The sequence below is a fragment of the Micropterus dolomieu genome, linkage group LG15 (genome assembly GCF_021292245.1).
Source record: "Micropterus dolomieu isolate WLL.071019.BEF.003 ecotype Adirondacks linkage group LG15, ASM2129224v1, whole genome shotgun sequence".
In the NCBI taxonomy this organism is placed as follows: Eukaryota; Metazoa; Chordata; class Actinopteri; order Centrarchiformes; family Centrarchidae; genus Micropterus; species Micropterus dolomieu.
The window spans coordinates 13,245,604-13,265,121 of NC_060164.1; the positions used below are offsets into that span (position 1 = coordinate 13,245,604).

General features: G+C 41.4%; 2 protein-coding genes across 5 annotated transcripts; both read right to left on the minus strand.

Moving 5' to 3' along the window:
• Positions 1-1,273: 1,273 nt before the first annotated feature.
• Positions 1,274-4,897, minus strand: npm3 (nucleophosmin/nucleoplasmin, 3). The gene is made up of 5 exons (XM_046071424.1): positions 4,717-4,897; positions 4,442-4,527; positions 4,098-4,217; positions 3,917-4,010; positions 1,274-2,110 (listed from the first exon to the last, which is right to left on the minus strand). Exons 1-5 carry the CDS (start codon positions 4,787-4,789, stop codon positions 1,998-2,000), a joined length of 486 nt encoding a protein of 161 aa, XP_045927380.1. The 5' UTR covers positions 4,790-4,897; the 3' UTR covers positions 1,274-1,997.
• Positions 4,898-5,491: 594 nt separating this feature from the next.
• On the minus strand, positions 5,492-19,090 carry oga (O-GlcNAcase). Of its 4 annotated transcripts, none has more exons than XM_046070859.1 (19): positions 19,075-19,090; positions 18,113-18,294; positions 17,514-17,565; positions 17,306-17,403; positions 17,001-17,131; positions 16,711-16,882; positions 16,519-16,617; positions 16,109-16,393; positions 15,833-15,991; positions 15,487-15,677; positions 14,952-15,215; positions 14,640-14,843; positions 13,943-14,117; positions 10,659-10,744; positions 9,457-9,561; positions 8,937-9,028; positions 8,636-8,828; positions 8,376-8,535; positions 5,492-7,791 (listed from the first exon to the last, which is right to left on the minus strand). In XM_046070859.1, exons 2-19 carry the CDS (start codon positions 18,276-18,278, stop codon positions 7,655-7,657), a joined length of 2,769 nt encoding a protein of 922 aa, XP_045926815.1. In that variant the 5' UTR covers positions 18,279-18,294; positions 19,075-19,090; the 3' UTR covers positions 5,492-7,654. The 4 variants fall into 4 exon arrangements, with proteins under 4 accessions (XP_045926815.1, XP_045926814.1, XP_045926816.1 ...); XM_046070858.1 differs by having other exon boundaries at positions 14,937-15,215; XM_046070860.1 differs by lacking the exon at positions 19,075-19,090 and adding an exon at positions 18,470-18,622 and having other exon boundaries at positions 14,937-15,215.
• Positions 19,091-19,518: the final 428 nt, after the last annotated feature.

Genomic DNA, 19,518 nt, shown 5'->3' on the forward strand with positions numbered 1-19,518 from the left:
CCTGTCTCCTTGTTAACAGGAAACCGCCATCAAGGTCATCACACAGGTGGTCATTTCTCATGTTACCATGGCAGCACCTGGCATGACTTAGTTGTTAGGACAAGAATTGTGATAGTGTTACCCTCTTATGGACATCTGGTGCTCAGCGGTGTCACTTGTTTAGCACTCTCTCCCTCGATGTTCCCCTCCTCTCGTCCCACTGCGCCAGTCATGCCACCCATCATTATGTAGAGAGACGGGAGAGATATGATTTCATGCAGGTGAGAACTGAGCTTATATAGCTGAATGTGTTTACCAAGATATGCATGTATTTTGTGTTGTTTGCATGGACAGAGCCTCTGCAGTTAATAAAGCACACAGGGTGTTGTCATTTATCAGTGGAGAGAGGTTGTGTTGGGTTTAACAATGCTTCTCCTTTTTCTAAATTTCTCCCATCTCTTTCCCTGCATCTCATCCAGTCTTATCTGCATGGTGGCTGCAGCCTGCTTGCTTCTTCTCACAGAAATTAAATGATAACAGCAGCTGACAGACGGGCAAAACTTTCGGACTGGACTGTGGTTTATTGGCTATTTGCAGTTGGCAGTTATCTTCCGGATAAATCCTTTATTGTACAGTGAAGTACAGCTGAGAAACACTTTCAAATGTGCAGTGTATGTGATGGGGAAGGTCTGTCTTTGTGATTTTTCTTCCTCCATGGCATTGCATCTCAGTATGAAATGCAGTAGACCTACTACTTGAACAAGGGGCTCTAATGAGACGGACTGGGATGGCTCTGACAATCTGCAGAAGCAGTAATACCATCTACGACAGTGGCGTGCTATTTACAGCGGCCTTGCAAAGATCATGTTTACATGTGAGGGTGTTTGTACAGTGCAGGTGGGATAGTAATGTGTATGTATTTGTACATCTGCCTTCATGAAGCTTCAACTGATATCACACTATTGAGTTGTCCATTGTTGGTTTACTGTCAGCTTGGCCATTCGTTTTACAGAGTAATAGTTAACTTTAGGTAATAGTGACCCTTTCAACTTAAATCAGCTGTGCAACCTTAAAAGCTCAGAGAACCTGTTTTCTTTTTTGTAATGCGAGGCTATTCATTCAAATTCAACCCAAAAACATGGCTGGGTGTTAAAATCTTTCAGTTTTCTGAAATTTAATTTAGTTTATTTAATCATGGATTGTTAATGTTAAAGTGTTATACACAAGTTTTTCAGGGGCTTAAAAAAATGCTGGCTTTCTTCTACATGTGTCCACATTACAAACTACTTGCTTATTTCAAAAAAATGTAAATATTTTAATGTAATAGGCTTAGATTTAACAGAAATCGAAAGCATGACAAATGAAGACACAAATGTTTCCTTGATGCATTCACTAGAGGTACAAAATCTTCACATTTATGATTGACATCTCACATAGAAAACACAGCATTTTGGAACTACAAACAACTGGAAATGGTGATTATCGTGTGCACCAAGAACATTTAATAAACTGTGTATGTTAATCATCTCATTGCACCATTCAGCTATGAATGCACGCGCGCGCGCACACACACACACACACACACACACACACACACACACACACACACACACACACAGTTTTAAACTTTTACAAGAACAGTATCTTCAAACACTAGCACAAACCACTGGTGGTAAAAGACTTTGTCCACCACCGGTGCAATAAATCTGCATCAGTGATGACTGTATCATATACAGTATAAAACACTGGGTAGCATTTAATGGCAAAAACAGTTCTATAAGTGAATGTCCTTTATGCAGTTAAGTACACCGCTGAAACCAACGTCAGAGCCTGTCATGATGTTCTTTCCTCAAACAGCAAGTTCAGCTGCCACCACATTAAGCGTTCACTTGGCTGTGCAGAAGATCCACTAAATTTGTAAAATGTGTCCATCTGGTACAAAAAAAATGTGTTATTTCCTAAAACATATCAGCGAGTGAGCGAGGCCATTACTAATTTCCCATCAGTGACCTCTCCGCCTACTGCTTCTGCTTTTTCTTTGCTGGTTTAATGGGGGTGATCTCTTCCTCCTCGTCATCATCATCATCTTCGTCGTCCTCATCAGACAGGTCCGACTCGTCAACCTGTGAGGCTGCCCAAGAACGGAAGACAATGTTAAATCATCGTCTTACACAGAATCCTGGTATTATATTTAATAAAAAGGTCGAAAGGTGGCTTTATTTAATCTCCCCTCTCAACTGACCTCATGCACAGTTAGTAATATGCAGCTGCACACACTCATTCCAACCAGTGTTGAGAGCAGGAGGTGATGGATTAATGCACATTTCACAGATTTTTTTTGAAATAAGTCACAATCTACTTTTAAAACTTAGAATTGAAATACTTATAAAATTGTCACAGGTTTGGGGTTTTATTTAGAAAGAAATTGGACATTTTCTTGCCCAAGGATACATTTAACTTTTTATGTAGTTAAAATTCAAGAGAAACTGAATAAAGATACAAAAGTGTTTTAGAACATCAAGAATCCCAATTTGTTTCCCAGCTATTCTAATATTATGTATCAATTAACCTGCTGATTATTTTCTTGATTCATTCATTGATTTTTTTAAAAATTGGTAAAAAAAATACTAATCTACTATTACTACTTTTGAAATGCCCAAGTTGACGTATTCAAATAGCAGTCCAAAACTGGTTGAAAAAAAAAGATATGGTTGAATAAGACAGAAGAAAATTATTCAGAGAACTATTGATAGTTTTGCTTAAAACCTGACTGAAATGATTAACTGATTATTAAATTGTTGTGAAATATGTTTTTCTATTGATCAACCAATGAAATAACTAGTTGTTTAAGCTCTAAAGCAGTGTACCCACATTACTGTTTTCATGGTTCAGAATTGTCATTTGTTATTGGACTGGTGAAAATGTTGAATATCTCAGAGCAGGGTTGTGTGACTGTAGGCCTCCCCTGAAACTAAGCTTGGAAAAAGGCACCCCCCTCACCCAACCCCCTTAGTTTACTTGGTTAGTTTTGCTCAAGTCCTAGATGCCTAAGGGATCATGATTGTTATATAATATTGTAATGCTATTTGACATAAATTCTGACTACACCAAATACATAAAAAGTCTGTCCTAAAGCATTTCTGACTCTGGAAAGTGGGAAAGACATTACAATTCCCCCAAACTGTGTTATCTTTGAACTCTCTTCACATACATTTAGGATATTCTATGTCAGGGGTATTCAATGAAAATTTAAAGAGGTCTAATTAGAGAAATTTTTCCAAAGCAAAGATCCGGAACATCATTACAACTAATTTGTGTTACCCTTCAGTACCATAACATATAGTTGTATTAACATGTGTTTTTAGTCAACAGCTGTCAAATCAAATATTTTGGATACAATATTTAGGATACTGTCAGTTTTCACATCAAACTGGAGGGATGATAAATAATAATGCTTAATTTCAGAAAACAATAAAATAAGAAGTGTAGCTTGAAGCGATTAAAGTGTAGTCTCAACCAATATAATAATAAACACTCAACACATCTTAACAAATGAACAGCTTTAATACCTCCTCTTCTAAAACAGAAACGCTCTGTCACGAGGTAGTAATTCTCAATAATAAGCCAGTTATTGGTCCGGAGAGGACGGTGGCTGGGTCCAGATCCGGACCGCGGTCCGCCAATTAGTGACCTCAGTTCTACGTGGTCTCCATTTGATAACTAATGTAATATTTTTCACTGAGCCTTCCCTGGAACAGTTTGGAGCCCTCCTTCTTAGAGCATGTCACTTAACCATTATGTTGTGCTTTTTATTAGCCTATTTATTGACATTTATTTACATGCACAGACAGACATTCTCAGTGGGCCATTCATTGTTTAACAAAGCACTGGGAGGATTAAAAAAAGGGTTTTGTTTAGTGAAGAACTGAAGCGTTACCTATGAGGTGTAACCCGCTGACGGTAACTGGTCCTGTCCCAGCCTTCAGCCGAATGGTTACGGGGGCTTTCAGCTCAAACTCTCCCAAACTCACCTGAGGAAAAGGTGAATGTTGAGATACATCTCTATCACGTGTGGTACATTCATCTACATGTAGAAGAAAAAAATCACTACACTGTACCATGGGCAGACAGCTGATGTGAAGGTTAGCGATGGGCACTGAAATAGTCTTTCCTTGGTGGTTCATGGCCGTTACCTCCACCACATTACTCTCCTCCTTGGCACCCTCCCCGAGACAAACCTGCAGGAATCACAATAATGTATTCACTTGACATGTATCCACACTGTTGGCAGACAGAGCAATGGCGGATTCGAGTTGTAACTTTATCACAAATATAATAATAATAAAACTATGATTTAACAGCACTGGATACAAGATGACGATACAGACTTTCCTGTAAGCCCTGCATTAAAGTGATGGGGCGAAGAATTTGATAACACAAACTCTGTTGCAACTGTACATACCGTCCTGAGTTCAAGGAAGTGCTCCAGGTCCTCCTCTTCATCTCCTTGGAAAGTGTAGAAAGGTACTTTGGAGGACAGCTCGCAGCCTGGAAGACAAAACCCACGGTCATTTTACTTACAGTGTTTAAATTTCATGTAGAGTTACTGCACTGGCTCACTGGAACATAAACATGCAGGAGATATCAAAGCAGGTTCTGCACTCGGAGCATCTCAGGAGAGACCCACGTGTGCGCCAAAATAGGCGAACTGATAAAACACTGTAAACGGCGACTTACTGAACAGAAAGCTCTCCAACTTTGATTGACCCGCCGGCCCCAGATCAGAAGACTCGTCGTCGTGGAAAGACATTTTGCCGAAGCACTAAATTTGGGTTGGCTGTTAACACTTTACCGCTAAGTGAACCCTCAGCGAAATATTACAAGCGAGTCGCAAACTATGAGCATGCTTGACGCGTCATCACTGTGCGCCTGCCGCTCGGTGATTTTTTTTTTCTCCTCCTCCAGATGCTCCAGATCAATCATGGATGTATTCGACCAACGCTCCTGTATAAAGAAAGTAACTTAAAAAATAACTATGAAGTCATTAAAGCTAAATAAAGTAGTAAATTAATGTTAAATGTTTTTCTACTGATCTGTGCCTGTCGAGGGAAGCAGAAGTTTAAAACTGAAATTCAATAACAATTGTATCTTTGCATTTATAAACGTGCCAAGAACCTTATACAACCAGGAAGGAAAAGCTTGGTTTAAGAAGCCGGTGGTGATTTCAGATGACATTTATGTTTAAATACGATTTTCCACAAGTTAAAAGGCTTGTGTCAGGAACAATGAAAGGGCAGTTTGCACCACCACAAAATTTAAGCTTGTAAAAGTTTATGACCACAAAACTCAGGGACAATAAATCAAGGATTACTCTTATGCCAACAGTGCAGAACCAGGTGTATTTAGTGATGAGTCCGTGAAAAGCTTCTTTCAGGGCAGGAAGATTCAACACTGGACAGAAATGTTCACCCCTTCAGTCCAGACAGTGCAACATAAAGGACAAAAAGCAAAGTTTCTTATTATAGTTTATTAGTTTTTAATATTATGTATTTTACATACAAGTTTTACATGGTAAACTGTCACTTTTTATGAGCCCCCCTCCCAATCAACAAACTGCAAATGAACCATTTAAAACAAGCCTGAAAGTTCTGCTGTCATTTCAGGAGAGATCTGTTGGTGAGTTTCACACCTTGCGGAAAACAGGACAGGGCATCATTAGAAGGCCAGCATTTTCTTTTCCTTCAAGGACAACAGAATGCTAGCCACAGTTTCTATAGAGATATACAAAATAATAACATTATGATTGACAGCGTTAGCACTGTCTACCAACTACAGTATTGTGCTCATAAAGGTGAGTGGCATGCTTCTTGCTCTATGTAGCACAAGATGAGGTTATTCTAATGACCGCCACACCAATTTCAGTACACCTCATGCACATTATGAATGTACACAGTATCAAAACATCACATTGGCAGCAGCCACTGGAGAGCAACTGATGATCCACATGAAACCAGCAGAACACTCCTATCAATAGTCCCAACTGCTTTTATTTTAAATTAACTACATACATTTACAAAAACAAATGGGAAACGAGTCAGAATATAAAACATTCAACATGGACAAATAGGAAAAGGCCTCGGAATTTCTGCTCCAAGCCCTGCCACACCTTAACAGTTCAACAGTGTGGGAGTCAGTGTCACTTTGGTGACTGGATTTAACAACCTCTGCGATACCAAGGGTGCTTGGCAAGGTTCAACTGAGAAGACTTTCATTCCAGAGAATGCTGAAACAATGCAAGGGAGGGGTGCAAGATGATAGTTGAAAACTTATAACTTTCTATTACCTATGACAAGCAAAAGATAACTTTCCAGCACAGCACATCTCTAGAACACAGGTCAGATCACCAGCTGCTTTACAAGTCAGGTTTGGAATTAGTGGTTAAGAAGAAACTGAGCAGCTTTACGATCACAGGAGGGTTGTTGCTGCTGAGATGGTCTGAGCTTTCTCTGACAGTGACCTCCCGGATCTGGCAGGGCAAAACTAAGACATGCGACTGTCACTGTCAAGCTACATCTCTGGAATTTGAGCAACAACAAGGCAGATGTCCAAAAAAAAAATAAAAAATTCCTTCTAGCTCAGTCTGAGTGACACATGTTAGAAAGCCTTTACACAGTAGACACTGGGGCCTGCAATATAAACCTAAAATACAAAAAGCAATGAACCAAAAGGCAATAGCACAAAAAACAGCAGAATTATAAAAAATAATAAATGGCCACAAGCAAAGCACTGAACAGAAACTGACTGGGAACCATGTTTGTAAACCTGGTAGCTTTCCTCGTGCTTTCCAAATGTCTACTATTACTTCAACTGAAATTCTGAGGACCTCCTGGTTTAATTTTCGTTACAGTCTCAACAAATACTTTTCCCTTGCTGGTGTGTCACAATCTTTGATTAAGATTTTCACACGGAAAACTATAAAATTTCCTACTTATACTCATCACTTTTTGTTCGAGACAAGCCACATAAAAGGCTTCTTTCTCCAAGTCTGTTGTGGAAATACCACGATGTGATGATGGAAGGCAAACCCTCACGTAGCACCTCACATCCTGTATGAAAGTGTCCTACTTCTGTTGGCAGCTGTGTTATTTCTCTATGTTAAAGCTGGGGAAGCAGGACGCAGGGGTAGCGAGACACTACCTGAGACACAGGCCGCCCTCATTTCACAGCTCTGCTTCCATTTCAGGTACAGACACTTTGCGTTAGGGCATGCGGGCGCTTTCCATGTAATGGCTACAGGTTTAAATCAGAAAAAGGCTTATGGAGTTATCACTTCCTGCCTCCTGGAGGTATACGAGTAGTGGCACCCCAGAAATCAATGCTGGAGTGCCACTCTTCCATGCTGGCTCAAATCAGCAGACTACAGATCACTCCTCTGCCTTTTAGCTTCAGATCTGCTGACTCCAACAGAGCCATAATATCTAAGGGCAGCGCAGGGAATCTGTGTGTGCGACTGCTGTGCTTCTGTACACAAATCCTAAAAAGAGGTTTTCTCGGGGCTAGCCCTGATGGTAATGTAGTATAAAATCATCATGGAAGTTTTTCTCATGAAGGTAGCAAACATGTTCAAGCCACGTTGACTTGCTCTCTGTCTCTGTTATTGTAGCAGGACGTTTCTTCATAGGCTGCGTCCCATAATGATGACGTCTTTGGGGAAGCCCTCCATTTTGGCCACTTCAAAGCATCCTAGCTTACTATAGAAGTCCAACATTCTCTTATCAGTCTGACGAACCTTACAGAACGCACCATGGGACCCTGGAAGGGAGAGACAAAAACAGAGTGACTGAGTCAGTACAAAAAAAATAGAAATCCCAAAAATGGTCTTCCCGACAATTGGTATGGCCAAATATGGCATTAAGCTGACGACAATCTTCCACTGTGTCAGTGACCAGTGATAAACTGGTTCAAGACCTCACAGGAAGAGAAGATTATTTCAGGCAGCGCTTTGATAGTTTCTGTTTCTGAAAGCTGAAAGCCCTGTTTTCTGTCATTCTGCATCAGATCACTAGTCAACACACTCATTTTTGTAGTTTGGTTTGGATGACATCATATATTTGTAATCCTTGATTCACACTTCACTTGCTAAATGGATGTTAAAGACAAAAGAACATAATGTACACTTAAGGTCCTAACCTCAAGAGGATGCCATTTAACATTACATGTAGATACGATCTGTGAACTTAAGAAACGCAGCCAAAACTGTTGTTTAAATACATGGACTGACTGACACCTCTAAATTTTCTAACACCAACTTGACTAATAACACTAATACAATATGGTCTTTCCGCAGTAAGCAGCAAAGGATGTTGGTGTCATAAATGAAGACGGCTGCCACCTACCGTTGGCCTTGAGAGAAGATAGAAGACATCCCATCATGCTTTTGGCCACACTGGGGTCAGTGACTTTGGCGTGAATGTCAACCTTTATGAGAGAGGGAAAGTTGGAGTGGAAAGAGTCTGGAAGACCCTCCTCCTCTTCATGGAAACTCAGCATCATCTTCTACAGGGGCGACAGAAAGAGATGGTAAAGTAAAATTCAACCATAGGAGACACAATATTTTATCTAATATGATAGTAAGAGAGATGAATTAAGATCCTACCTCAGCCTCTGTCAGGTCTTTCTGACAGTCCGGTTTGTGGTATTTCTCTTGCATGAAGGGGATCCAGCTCAACTTGCATTTCTTGATGAAGGGCTCGACATCCACTGTACCAAGAGCATAACCGCAAATCCCTTCATCATCCTCTAGCACAAACCCATACTCTGAACTTAGCGTCAGGAGACCTCCTACTAACCTGTGAACAACAGTAAGGATTTTGTCAGCCATGTTGATTTGCACTCCAGAGGGGGGAAAAACTGCAGTCCAGGCTTTCGTCTGGGCTGTAAACAAATACATGTTTTACCTGTCTCCTATGAGGTCAGGATCCTCATCAGAGAAAGGTACATCTTCCATTCCTTCACAGTACATTTCTTTACAGATTTTATAAACCGCAGCCTGCAAAAAGAAAGACTGTCATTGTTGCGGCGGAGATGAACACAAAAATTATGACACTGAATGTAAAGCTAAGCCTACAAAATGCCGCATAGAATTTCAATGTACTTAAAGAAATTTTGGAAATACACAATCTGAAGCTGCCTTCATACTCAACAGGTATATCTGCTGGTGTACAGAGAAGTTGAGCATAGCATTGTGGCACATAAAACGCAGAGCATTCAAAGCTTAAACTAGGCCTGTTCTGCTGGGAATACAAGCAACTGGCCAACATCATTTCTGCAACCATACATTGCTAACGCTTTGGTTATAACATTATTATTCAGGCTTAGTACCTCTTGGTACTTAAGGACGAGATGCTTGATTTCTGGTAAAAAAAATAAAAATAAGACGCACAAGAGAATGACTTAACACACAAACAAACCCCTTACCTCATCTTTGGGAAAGTATGGCCTTATGGAATAGAGTTTGGAGGTTGGCATTGAAGGTGGAGGTTGGTAGAAAAGATCGTTTGCCGCTTCGATTGGCAACAATCTCTGTGGGTATCAAAAGAAACAGGTTCAGTTTCACTGAGACCAGGTGGGGTGCTGCTTTGGCTGACTGCCTCGCTGTGCATTTGCACCAGTTGAGCCACTATCAAACCAGAAGGATCTATAGACAAGAGCAAAGCGCTTTGAAATCACAAATATTGTAAAATACAATCATATAAAAGTGATATTCCTTATTGATCTGACAGTGGACAACAAGAGCAAACACCACATATTTCTCATTTTAGGAAAAGTAAAAAGGAACATAGAACACGCACATATAAAGTCTCTTTTCAAATATGATAAAAACAAGGGTGGTTTTTGGTCTGACTAAGGATTTACTGGCTTAAGGAGATGCTCCTTTCCCTTTTGTAAGACATCGCAATATTTCGCTGCGCAGGACCCTCCTGTTGAGAAAAATAATGATGCTGGCGCAGAGAGACGGCGAGAACTCCAGGAAAAAAACTTAAGAGGCAGATTAAATGTGAGCAAACTGAGTCATTCAATAGCATATCAGTTGCCATCATAAGTCTTGCTACTCTCCAAGGATGGAGATAATACTTTTGGGCTGGACAGGTGTGTTTGATCATGGAGTTTTCCCGTTGCAAACATGCTTGCGTTCACGCGTGCGCTGCGATGCTTGCGCGTGCTCTTGCAAAGGGGTTGGCGTGGTAATTTGTGCGCTGTGCTTTCCTGCAAAGAAATGAGATGTCATGAAAATAAAACTCTAGCCATGCTCGCTTGCGCTGCGTGCGCTAGGGAAAAGCAGCATCTCCTTGCGCAGTTGCTGAAAGAAATTCCAATTAATCAATAAGAAAATGCCATGCCAAACACTGGCTGTAACCTCTTGTCAGGATGGGTTTCAGGGCACCCTCTCCCCTCCCACAGACTGATAATATCCCAAAGTAATGCAAGGACATGGACTTCCTTGCAGAACAAGTGATGGGGATAGAACCCAGATGTTATGAAGCCCGACCCATTACGATCAGCTCACCTTCGACAGACCAAAGCCCTTCATACCTATGCACGTTACCATCTGCTTTGCGACTCAACACAACACTGTTTTTTTTTCCATTTGTTTGCTGTAAATTCGGTGCATTAGATACCTGGAACTCTCCTGCTAGACCTCCCCTAAAGGCCCAGGGCTCTTGGTCTCCTCTAAGGAATTGTGCTGAGGACTGACTACGACACCCTGTTAGGAGCAGAGCCAAGCGGACATGTTACCACAGGATGGGGCTCTCTGACACAGATGAAGCGAGTGGGGAGATGGGGAGGAAGGGGGTCATATGTATCTAATAGCATAATCCGTATAAATAAATGTATGTTTTTTTTAATCATTAAAACATAAAAAGGACCTAATTTTGGAATAGATAAATTATATTCTGAGGAAAGATTTTATGGGGCTCAAGCAACTAAAGCTTACGTGTTTGCAAGAAGAAATCAGGTCCAAGATAGAAATTATTCAAAAAAAACTTTTGAGCTCTGAACCCTAAAATTCTCTGTGTCATTACAACAATGTCAAACTGCTCCACATGATACGGTACGCAGGTCTTAAGAAATACGTTCTTTCATGCAGTGGAACGCACGCTCTCCGAAAACTGAAGAGAGAACAGAATTAAGTGCAGTTCAGCCCCCTTGGTGTTTCAGTTAGGGTAATGCTCATCTGAAAAGCTGACGGACTTCATAGATATTACACTGACCATCAGAACCAAAACCCATACTGTCTATGGACTACAAAAGTAAGCTTCAGCTGCTATCACCCCACTGATCTTAGCACCCCGTGTGAAGTCACATTCTCATCGTATCTGCCTCGTCACATGACTGGGGAGAATGAGTCATCAAACCAGGAAGACAGAACGAGAGGTATGAATACTCCCTGAGTTAAAAGGGCCTCTCAGCCTACTATTAAACGCCACAGCCAGATAGATCAAATATGAAATATGCTGCAGGGACATTGCATATAAAGAGGAGTGGCCTATATATCTTAAGCACACAGGGCTCTTAAGTGTCTGTATACAGTGGCTTTGTTTCTAACAAAGTCTAACCCTGGTTGATGAGAAGCCCTGTCATGTGACCAGAGAAATGCAGCGCGCGGGAAGGACACCTAACACTGCTTTAAATATGTACCTCGCCCTGATACCTAAAACATTTCCTCTGACGAACTGACACAACACAGCACTCAGATGCACCCACGGGAGGAACTCTGAACTTGTTGCTTACCCAAACTAAAAAGCACAAAACGGACAAAAGAATGATCTCTTAGTGGACTACTTCCACCTGAATGATCTATTCAGATTGTGTTAAGACAATCAGTTACGCTGGTTCAGGTGTGTGTGTGAGCACACATATTGTAACTACACAGAATTATCCCCGAGTAAGATGAAGATCATGTTCTGTGGTTAAAATTTCAAAGCCAAGTATAAATTCCCTTGAGTAGGTGCATCAGGCTGGTCTGAGCCATTTCTATAGGCCTACTGACAGAAACAAACAAACAAAAAAAACACGTTAGAGAGATGCTGCCAAAGAGAGAAATTTGGGAGTTAACACTTCGGATTCAACGCTAAAATCGCTGCGCAAAATGTGACTTCATCCGGAGGGCTGCTTCCTTTCCACCAAATCAATCTTTTACATTTATAAATCTAGTTTATAAAATAAATAAAAAAAATATTCATAAATCCCTTTCGAAATGTGAACAAAAGAAAGAGACAACGCAAGCACTGTGCATACATCGGCCACTGTCGATCCAATAGCAGTAGAAACTTGTACTGTGGATTCTTCCATCTGTACATAGTGAAGGGAGAAAACAGTAGAAAATAGTTATTAGTAAGTGTTCTCAGTACAATAACCAGGGAGGTTGTGACTAAGTGCCGGCTGCACAGCTTCTATTAAGGGGAAACATGGGGACTGAATTGAAAACCTGCTAATAGCACCAGCCAAAGTCAATAGTTAGGCACTTAATGACACTGCAGGAATATTCAAAGATAATTATATTTATGGGACACTTGATTTTCTCGATGTTGCTAAAGTGGTTACAATCGTTTACTGATGCATTACACCAGTAGTGTGGATTTTTGATGTGGTTTTGCCAGTGTGGGTATGCTGCCTGCTGTGTACTGAGGGGTAGAGTCCTCAGCTTTACCATATAGCCGGACAGGACAGAAACCTGCGAATGAAACTGGGTTACAGGGGGTAACCTACAGGCCATGCTGGTGCTTCAGACTTTTCACAAAGGAACACCCCAAAACAAAGATGGAGATGTTATCACAAGGCTGAATGTCACTCTAACTGCATCACAGTGCACCATCTGAAAGAATGAAAGAAAGTGTGTGTGTGTGTGTGTGGGGGGGGGAAGGGAGAGGGAGAAAGTAGGAGAGAAAGAGAGAAAGAATATCCTCTCTTATACAAGGTAATGGATCCCACCCTGATACAGATAGAGCAATCAATACACAGGGTTTAAATCTACCAACAGCCTAATTTTGGAGACTGTCGAGTGAGGCAACACGACAAACCTTCCTGTAATGGTTTGTGTTAAGACCAGTGGGGAAAAAAACAAGGACCAATTCAGATATTGCTGACCAAGTTTATGCACCAGAATGGCCTTCCACAGTCAGTCAGTCAACTTTCTCTCCAAGCTCGCGTGCGCGCTAGGGCATGGAGGAGGGGGAGGGGGAGGGGGAGGGGGAGGATGGGGACTTCCCCCCCTGGCTCCCATCCCCACAGACAGAGAGATGGAAGCAAGTGTGTCTGTGTGGGAATGCAGCAGTGATGTTACTGGATACACAGCAAGCAGCAGTAACCCTGCTGGGTCGTTTGCCACAGACACCTGGTTTAGATGTCACCCAGATGGAGTAGAGCTAGTTATGGAATTAATAAGGAGGCCAGTGATGTGCAAGCAGCATTCAGTCAGATGAAAACAAAAGAGAAAAAGAAAACAATCAACATGTGTGAAACAAGAGCAATTAATAGAATCCTAACTATTGAGAGGTGATGGATCTGGCCTAGTCTGTGCTAAGATGATATTTAATAAAATGCCATCAATTAAAACTGGGGGTATTAGCCACTACTCAGGTTCTCGCTCTATCAACAGATAGTGGCCAAGAGCTCTAGGAGCCATAGTCTATGATCAGTAATACTACCATCTGTTAAGCAGACTGAGCATGATGTGTGAAATAATTATGAATTTGCCTACCACTACATAGCACTGGACTACAACATAATTCATGCAGCTAATAATCAATCATTACAGTGCTTTGCTCAGGGGGTGATTGCATAATGTGTTTGTAAATGTGTCTCAGATCAAGGCTGGTAGTCCTGACTATTGTTATTCTCAGACTATTGCTTTGCTACTGCTCTCTAAGAGTAAGCGCCTTATGGTTCCGATCACACATACCTAGCCACTGGACAAAAGACTTGACCATAGAAATGATGCTCTTGATGTCCCAGATGTAAGAGTAGAGGTCGTATAGGATGGTGCGGTTGGCTGAATTGGACAGCCGTGTGAACATCTGGATGACTGAGCAGCACATCTCCTCAAACTTCTCTGCCCTCATTTGCCATTCTGCCACCTGCAGGCAACACGGTGATTGGAAATAAGATCAAATAATTAGAAGAGGAATTAAAAAAAAAAAAAAAAGGTCAGCACTACACCATTTTGGTTTGTAATAGGCATTTTAACACAGCAGACATTTTGATTTGTAATAATAGGAAAAGCGCAGGTTGTAATTATAACATTATGGTTCTCTTTTATTTGAGTGTCCCAGTAAACTATCACAATGTTGACATGACATCATTTATATTATTATTTACACCTGTGCTTTTCTGTGACTTGTCAGAGAAAAAGACAGATGGTTTAATAAGGGAAGCTGTAGTTTTCACAAGTCTTGGGAATACAATGCCCTGTGGTGCAAGCGCACTCCATCTTCTATCATAACCACACCACCCAATGGGCAGTATGGGTAGTACACATCCACCATTTTGTTTTCAGCAACCAACACTATCACAAGCAAGTTTGGTTAATAAATAGCTAATTTCTGAGATATACCTCCATCTCTCAACGCTGGAATGTTTATTTCAATGAGTCAAGCTACCTTTTCAGTCTCCTTTCTCTTGCAGTTGACACTGACGACGCTGCTGTTAGCTCTTAGCCAGTTGAACTCCTTTAACATCTGCATGGCCTTGTTTCCATGTTCATAAGGCAAGTAGAAGAGCTCTGCCAGCAAGCTCAGGTCCTCAATAGTGAGGGGCTCTGCTTTGTACAGGGGCTTCTCGTCGGGCCCAGGCACAAACACTTCCTGAGGACACAAACCAGAAATAATGTGACTTTGTAGGGAATCCTAAATATTTTTTTTTACCTTCAATATAAAAAGGGGAAAAAAGAAACTCACAAATGTTTGTGGCACCTGTTTGAGCTGATCATCTGTCTGCATAGGGGCGATATCGCTCCCAGAGTCCTCCTGGATAGACTCTTCAGGGGACTTTGACTCTGCCAGACTCTCCTTGTCTGTATCCATGGGCTTCAGGTCCTCAGCCATCTTGTCGGCTAAGATAGGACCAACGTGCTTCTCCTCTGGGACGCCTTCTGCTTCTGTCTCTGGCTCATCTACCATCTTCTCAACCACCATCTCCATGGGCTCCTCATCTGAATCCTTCTTCTCCACCTCCACCTGCACATGTGCAGTATTAAAATACTTGTAGACCCAGATACAGAAGAAACAAATGAAAAGAAAGAAAGGAATTTTTCAACTACAACTAAATAAAAATGTAAAAAACTACTTGATCACAAAGAAGGAAAAGAATTGAGGGGTGTGCATGAATACTTGCAGTCATGTTATCATTACTTGGTTGTTTAGTTAATCAAGGGCCCAAAAAGTAACTGTATAAATGACCGTTTATTCAAGTGCTATTATTTTGTCTCATATTAACAACAATCTTCACCTCCTCAACATCCTGAGCTCTTTTTGCCATGGGGTGTGAGAGTGGATCCAGACAAAGAGGCGGCATGGCTGGAGACATGATAGGCTGCTGGAACACAGTCGTGACTGTTGTGGAAGAGCACAGAGAGGGAGCAGCCATGGACGACACGTCGATGGCTGCGCTCTTGGCACCACTCTGAGGCACCTGTCGGCCTGAAAGACAGAGTTGAGCCTCAATGCATCACGTACTTCAGTAAGAAAATCATCATGTCAGGCTGTCCGTGCCAACAATGTGAGTGTGTTCCACATATTACTGCTGGAAAAGCTATTAGCCTAGCAATGCGATATAATAATGGGACTGCTCTTACTGTTGTATTGATGAGGAACACAAAATTCCCCCAGCCATTCTGTGAGAGCCAGTTTTAGAGCAAGCTGTGGGCTGTAGAGCATATCTGTCTCCAGTTCTTCATCACTGCCCTCATTCTCTAACTTTATCTGGATGGACACGGTGCTGTCCTCACCATCCGCTGGTAAAGAACAAGATGGAGAAACAAATTATGATTGGTGAATGCCCTGCATTACGGTATAACCTTATACAGGGAGGTCACAGCGTTTCCGCATGAACACTTTGGAATCATACTTACTCATGACAATATCCTTGCGCACCCCATTCATATTAGACTTGTACCAGGTGGCCAGAGTGTGGATAGCTACAAAGTTGGACTCAAACTCGCAATTAGGGTTGGTGAGGACTCCCTTCAGCCTGGGAATGAGCTCTGTGGAGCGGCCTTTGTATGGACCCAAGAAAAGCCTCTTTTGGTCATAGTCATTGGCGTGAATGTTGTCCCAGATAACAGGGGCTCTTCTTAGGATTTTTGACACCTCCTCAATAGACTCCACTGGAATATCTTTGGACACCACCTTGGGGCCTACAGAAAAGAAATATATATACGATATGATATTTCAATAATCATTTTATCTACTACTCTGACATATATGACTATTTGCTTAAGAGTAGCAATGATGTTGGCCAGTTGACCGGTGTTCGGCTCACCTGTCCATAGCACGTCAATGTCAGGCAGTAGCTTTTCGCCTACTGTGTGGAGGTAGGGGGACTGTGAGACATTTGGGTAGCAGAATGTTCCACAGTACTCTGTATTTCAAGGCAGGAAAACAAATAATGAATAAACAAATAGAAACAAGTGTGTAAAATGTGCAAAAGGATTCAGACACAGAACTGAGGTACCTGTGGGACAGAAGAGGAAGGTTTCAGGCTCTCCCAGGTACTGGTAGATTTCATTGGTAATGGAAACCTGAGCATGTGCGAATGAGCTGAACACCTCTTTGTCAGCAGGGCACATGTTGTGGTCAATGTCATCAAAAAGTAAGGCAAATGACTTGCAGCCAAAGTGAGTAACCTGAGGGGGGCAAGAAAAGGGTTGGACATGAAACCCAACAAAATGGTTATGGAAGAAGATGTGCATCAAGAGTTTTAACTCAACATTCATACTACTGTCGTACAAAATGTTGCAATACCTGATCAAGTTTCCTCTTGAGTGCAGAAACCTCTTTCTGATTGGAGAAGGTGATGTCCAGTCCAGGAGAAATGGCATAGATGAACTCTATCCCATGCTCCTTAGCAGCGCCAATTAAAGTCATAAGTTGCTCTAGGAAATAGATGGGGGGGGGGGGGGGGGGGGGGGGGGGGGGTCACTCACTGAATACATTATTGTGCTTTTATAACAACTTATCTGAAAGCCTTTTTCCACTTCACCCATAATATCATTAATTTTCCCTTTCCCCCGAGACAGCTGATCCCAAGATCTTTTCTAAATAATCACCTGCTTCTTCCACTGAGTACAGCTCTCTCCAGAACATTCTGTGTTTGTAGTCATCTTTGGGTGCATACAGGTATGTGTTCAGTCCCCATTTCTGTTGTCTGTGAAATGCAATGTTGTACAAAGTCAGTGTAACACAACCTAATTCATCTAGCTATAAAGTTATTTGATTAACATGCCTGCTTAATTTATTTGTTATAGTTCATCATACCTTCTGAACAACTCTTTCCTCTGCTCCATTGTCCATGGTCGACCATAAAAGCCTGCATCAGCAAACAATACATTTAGTGTTCTGCAGTGCTGATAATCAACTACATTTCCTGTGCATAATGAGCTTGACTGCCTTTTCTTTTGCAATTTGCCCACCGCTAAGGGCTATACAGGAAGTGTTATTTTACAAGAGGCCAGCACTATGTCTTCATTTTTCTTATTTAGTCTGACTAGAAGCCACACCACACAAAATGTTAAATTTATAAGATGACAAAAACTGTTACTGAAGGTCTAACCGGCCAAGGTTTGCTATATTTCTTGACAGATGGCAACCAAAATGAACACTGGAATCACTGTTGATCACCTGTTAATACCCGTCCACCTATAAATTCTACAATCTGGCCGTGAGATAATCTTGATTTATAATCTGCAAAACATTACATGATGATTTGATTAGCGTGTGACATGTATTTCCAACTGATTACAATAATCATCTATGAAGCAGGATGGTTGCATCATGTCGATGCCCTTTTTCTGTATACAGATCACAACCGGATAAAATGTGAAATTGGGTTGTTTTCGCTCTGCATTCAATATTACCTTCCACGACTCCACTTATGAATTTTCTGTGGCCCGTCGGCTCGACTGCAATGCCGGACTCTCCCACCGGGCCGGGGGCCTCAGCACAAGCCTCTCCGGAGACTGGGCTGGGGCTCGGCTCGCCGTCCACTGGAGGCGTCTCCAGCGTCTGATCTTTTTGAACCATTTTTAGAGATTTTCCTCTGCGGAAAAATCACACAATTCAGACGACTTCAGAGAGCACTGAGTAAAATGCAGTCTAGCAGACAAATTCGCAAGAGCAAAACCTAAAGGAAATATATCGCGTCACTGTCTGTCTAACGTTAGGTTTCTTACGGCATTAGCGTCTATCAAAATTGTCGAAAAAACTGCACCTACTTCTACAAGATGTAATCGAAATTACTATCAGGTGGTAGAGTACAAAAGTTATGCTGGTTAATTTATCCGGAAAAACAAGACGCCTGTTCGTTTTGTCCGAGCATTTTTCTTCCAGATTTGCCCTGGTTTTAGTCGGTTCTTCCTGTTTACACCGAGTGCGCATGCTCACGGGACCAGATTAAACCAGTCAAAACCAGATCTGCGTGACAAAACACCGCAAAGATGTCACCACGACAAAGAGATAGATGACATTTCTACTCCGCAACAATAAAAATCTACCTATAGCGAACATTACAAAAGGTAAAATTATCAATTTTTGTGGCCATACAATTGCCGCTTGAAGACCATTGATTTATGAAGTGAAATCACTGCATTCGCATTTCTACAACACGTCTTAATGTCGATATAACGTTATATTTCTAACACAAATACAGAAAAGTACTCAATCGGATTGCTTTACGGTTATTGAAAGCAATACTAATGCTTGCTGTGTTATGAAGGAGACAGATTAAAAATGGTTTGCACTTTTCCTTAAACTTGCAGCACATGTTCAGATTACGCTAAATAAAGTTAATGTGTTGAACATCTTAACAGCTTTCCAATACCTTGGGATTCCGGTCCATATTACGAATACAGCTGAGCTCCAACACCACATCCAGAGGGGAGGTGCTGCTTATCTGTTATGACCTGTGTATCCTGTGTCAGCAAAATCCAAATGCTTTGTTCTGAATCACCAGGATATGTCCAATTATATTTTTGCATAATTACCCACAACTTCTAATACAGCCAGTAATCCCCCGAAGGAAGCACAATGTGCATTAATTAATGACAGCTGGAGATGTTTATGAGGAGAGCTCTGTTCTCCTTTGTGGAGATAGGATATTTTATTTTATTTATTTATTTTCCAACAGACATTTTGATTGCAAACAGTAGGAAAAGCACAGATGTTACCAATAACATAAAATATAGCTCTGTTCTATTAAAGCCTCCCAATAAGCCCTGATGGTGTTAACAGTGACCCAATTTTACCTTCTGACGTTTTGGCATGT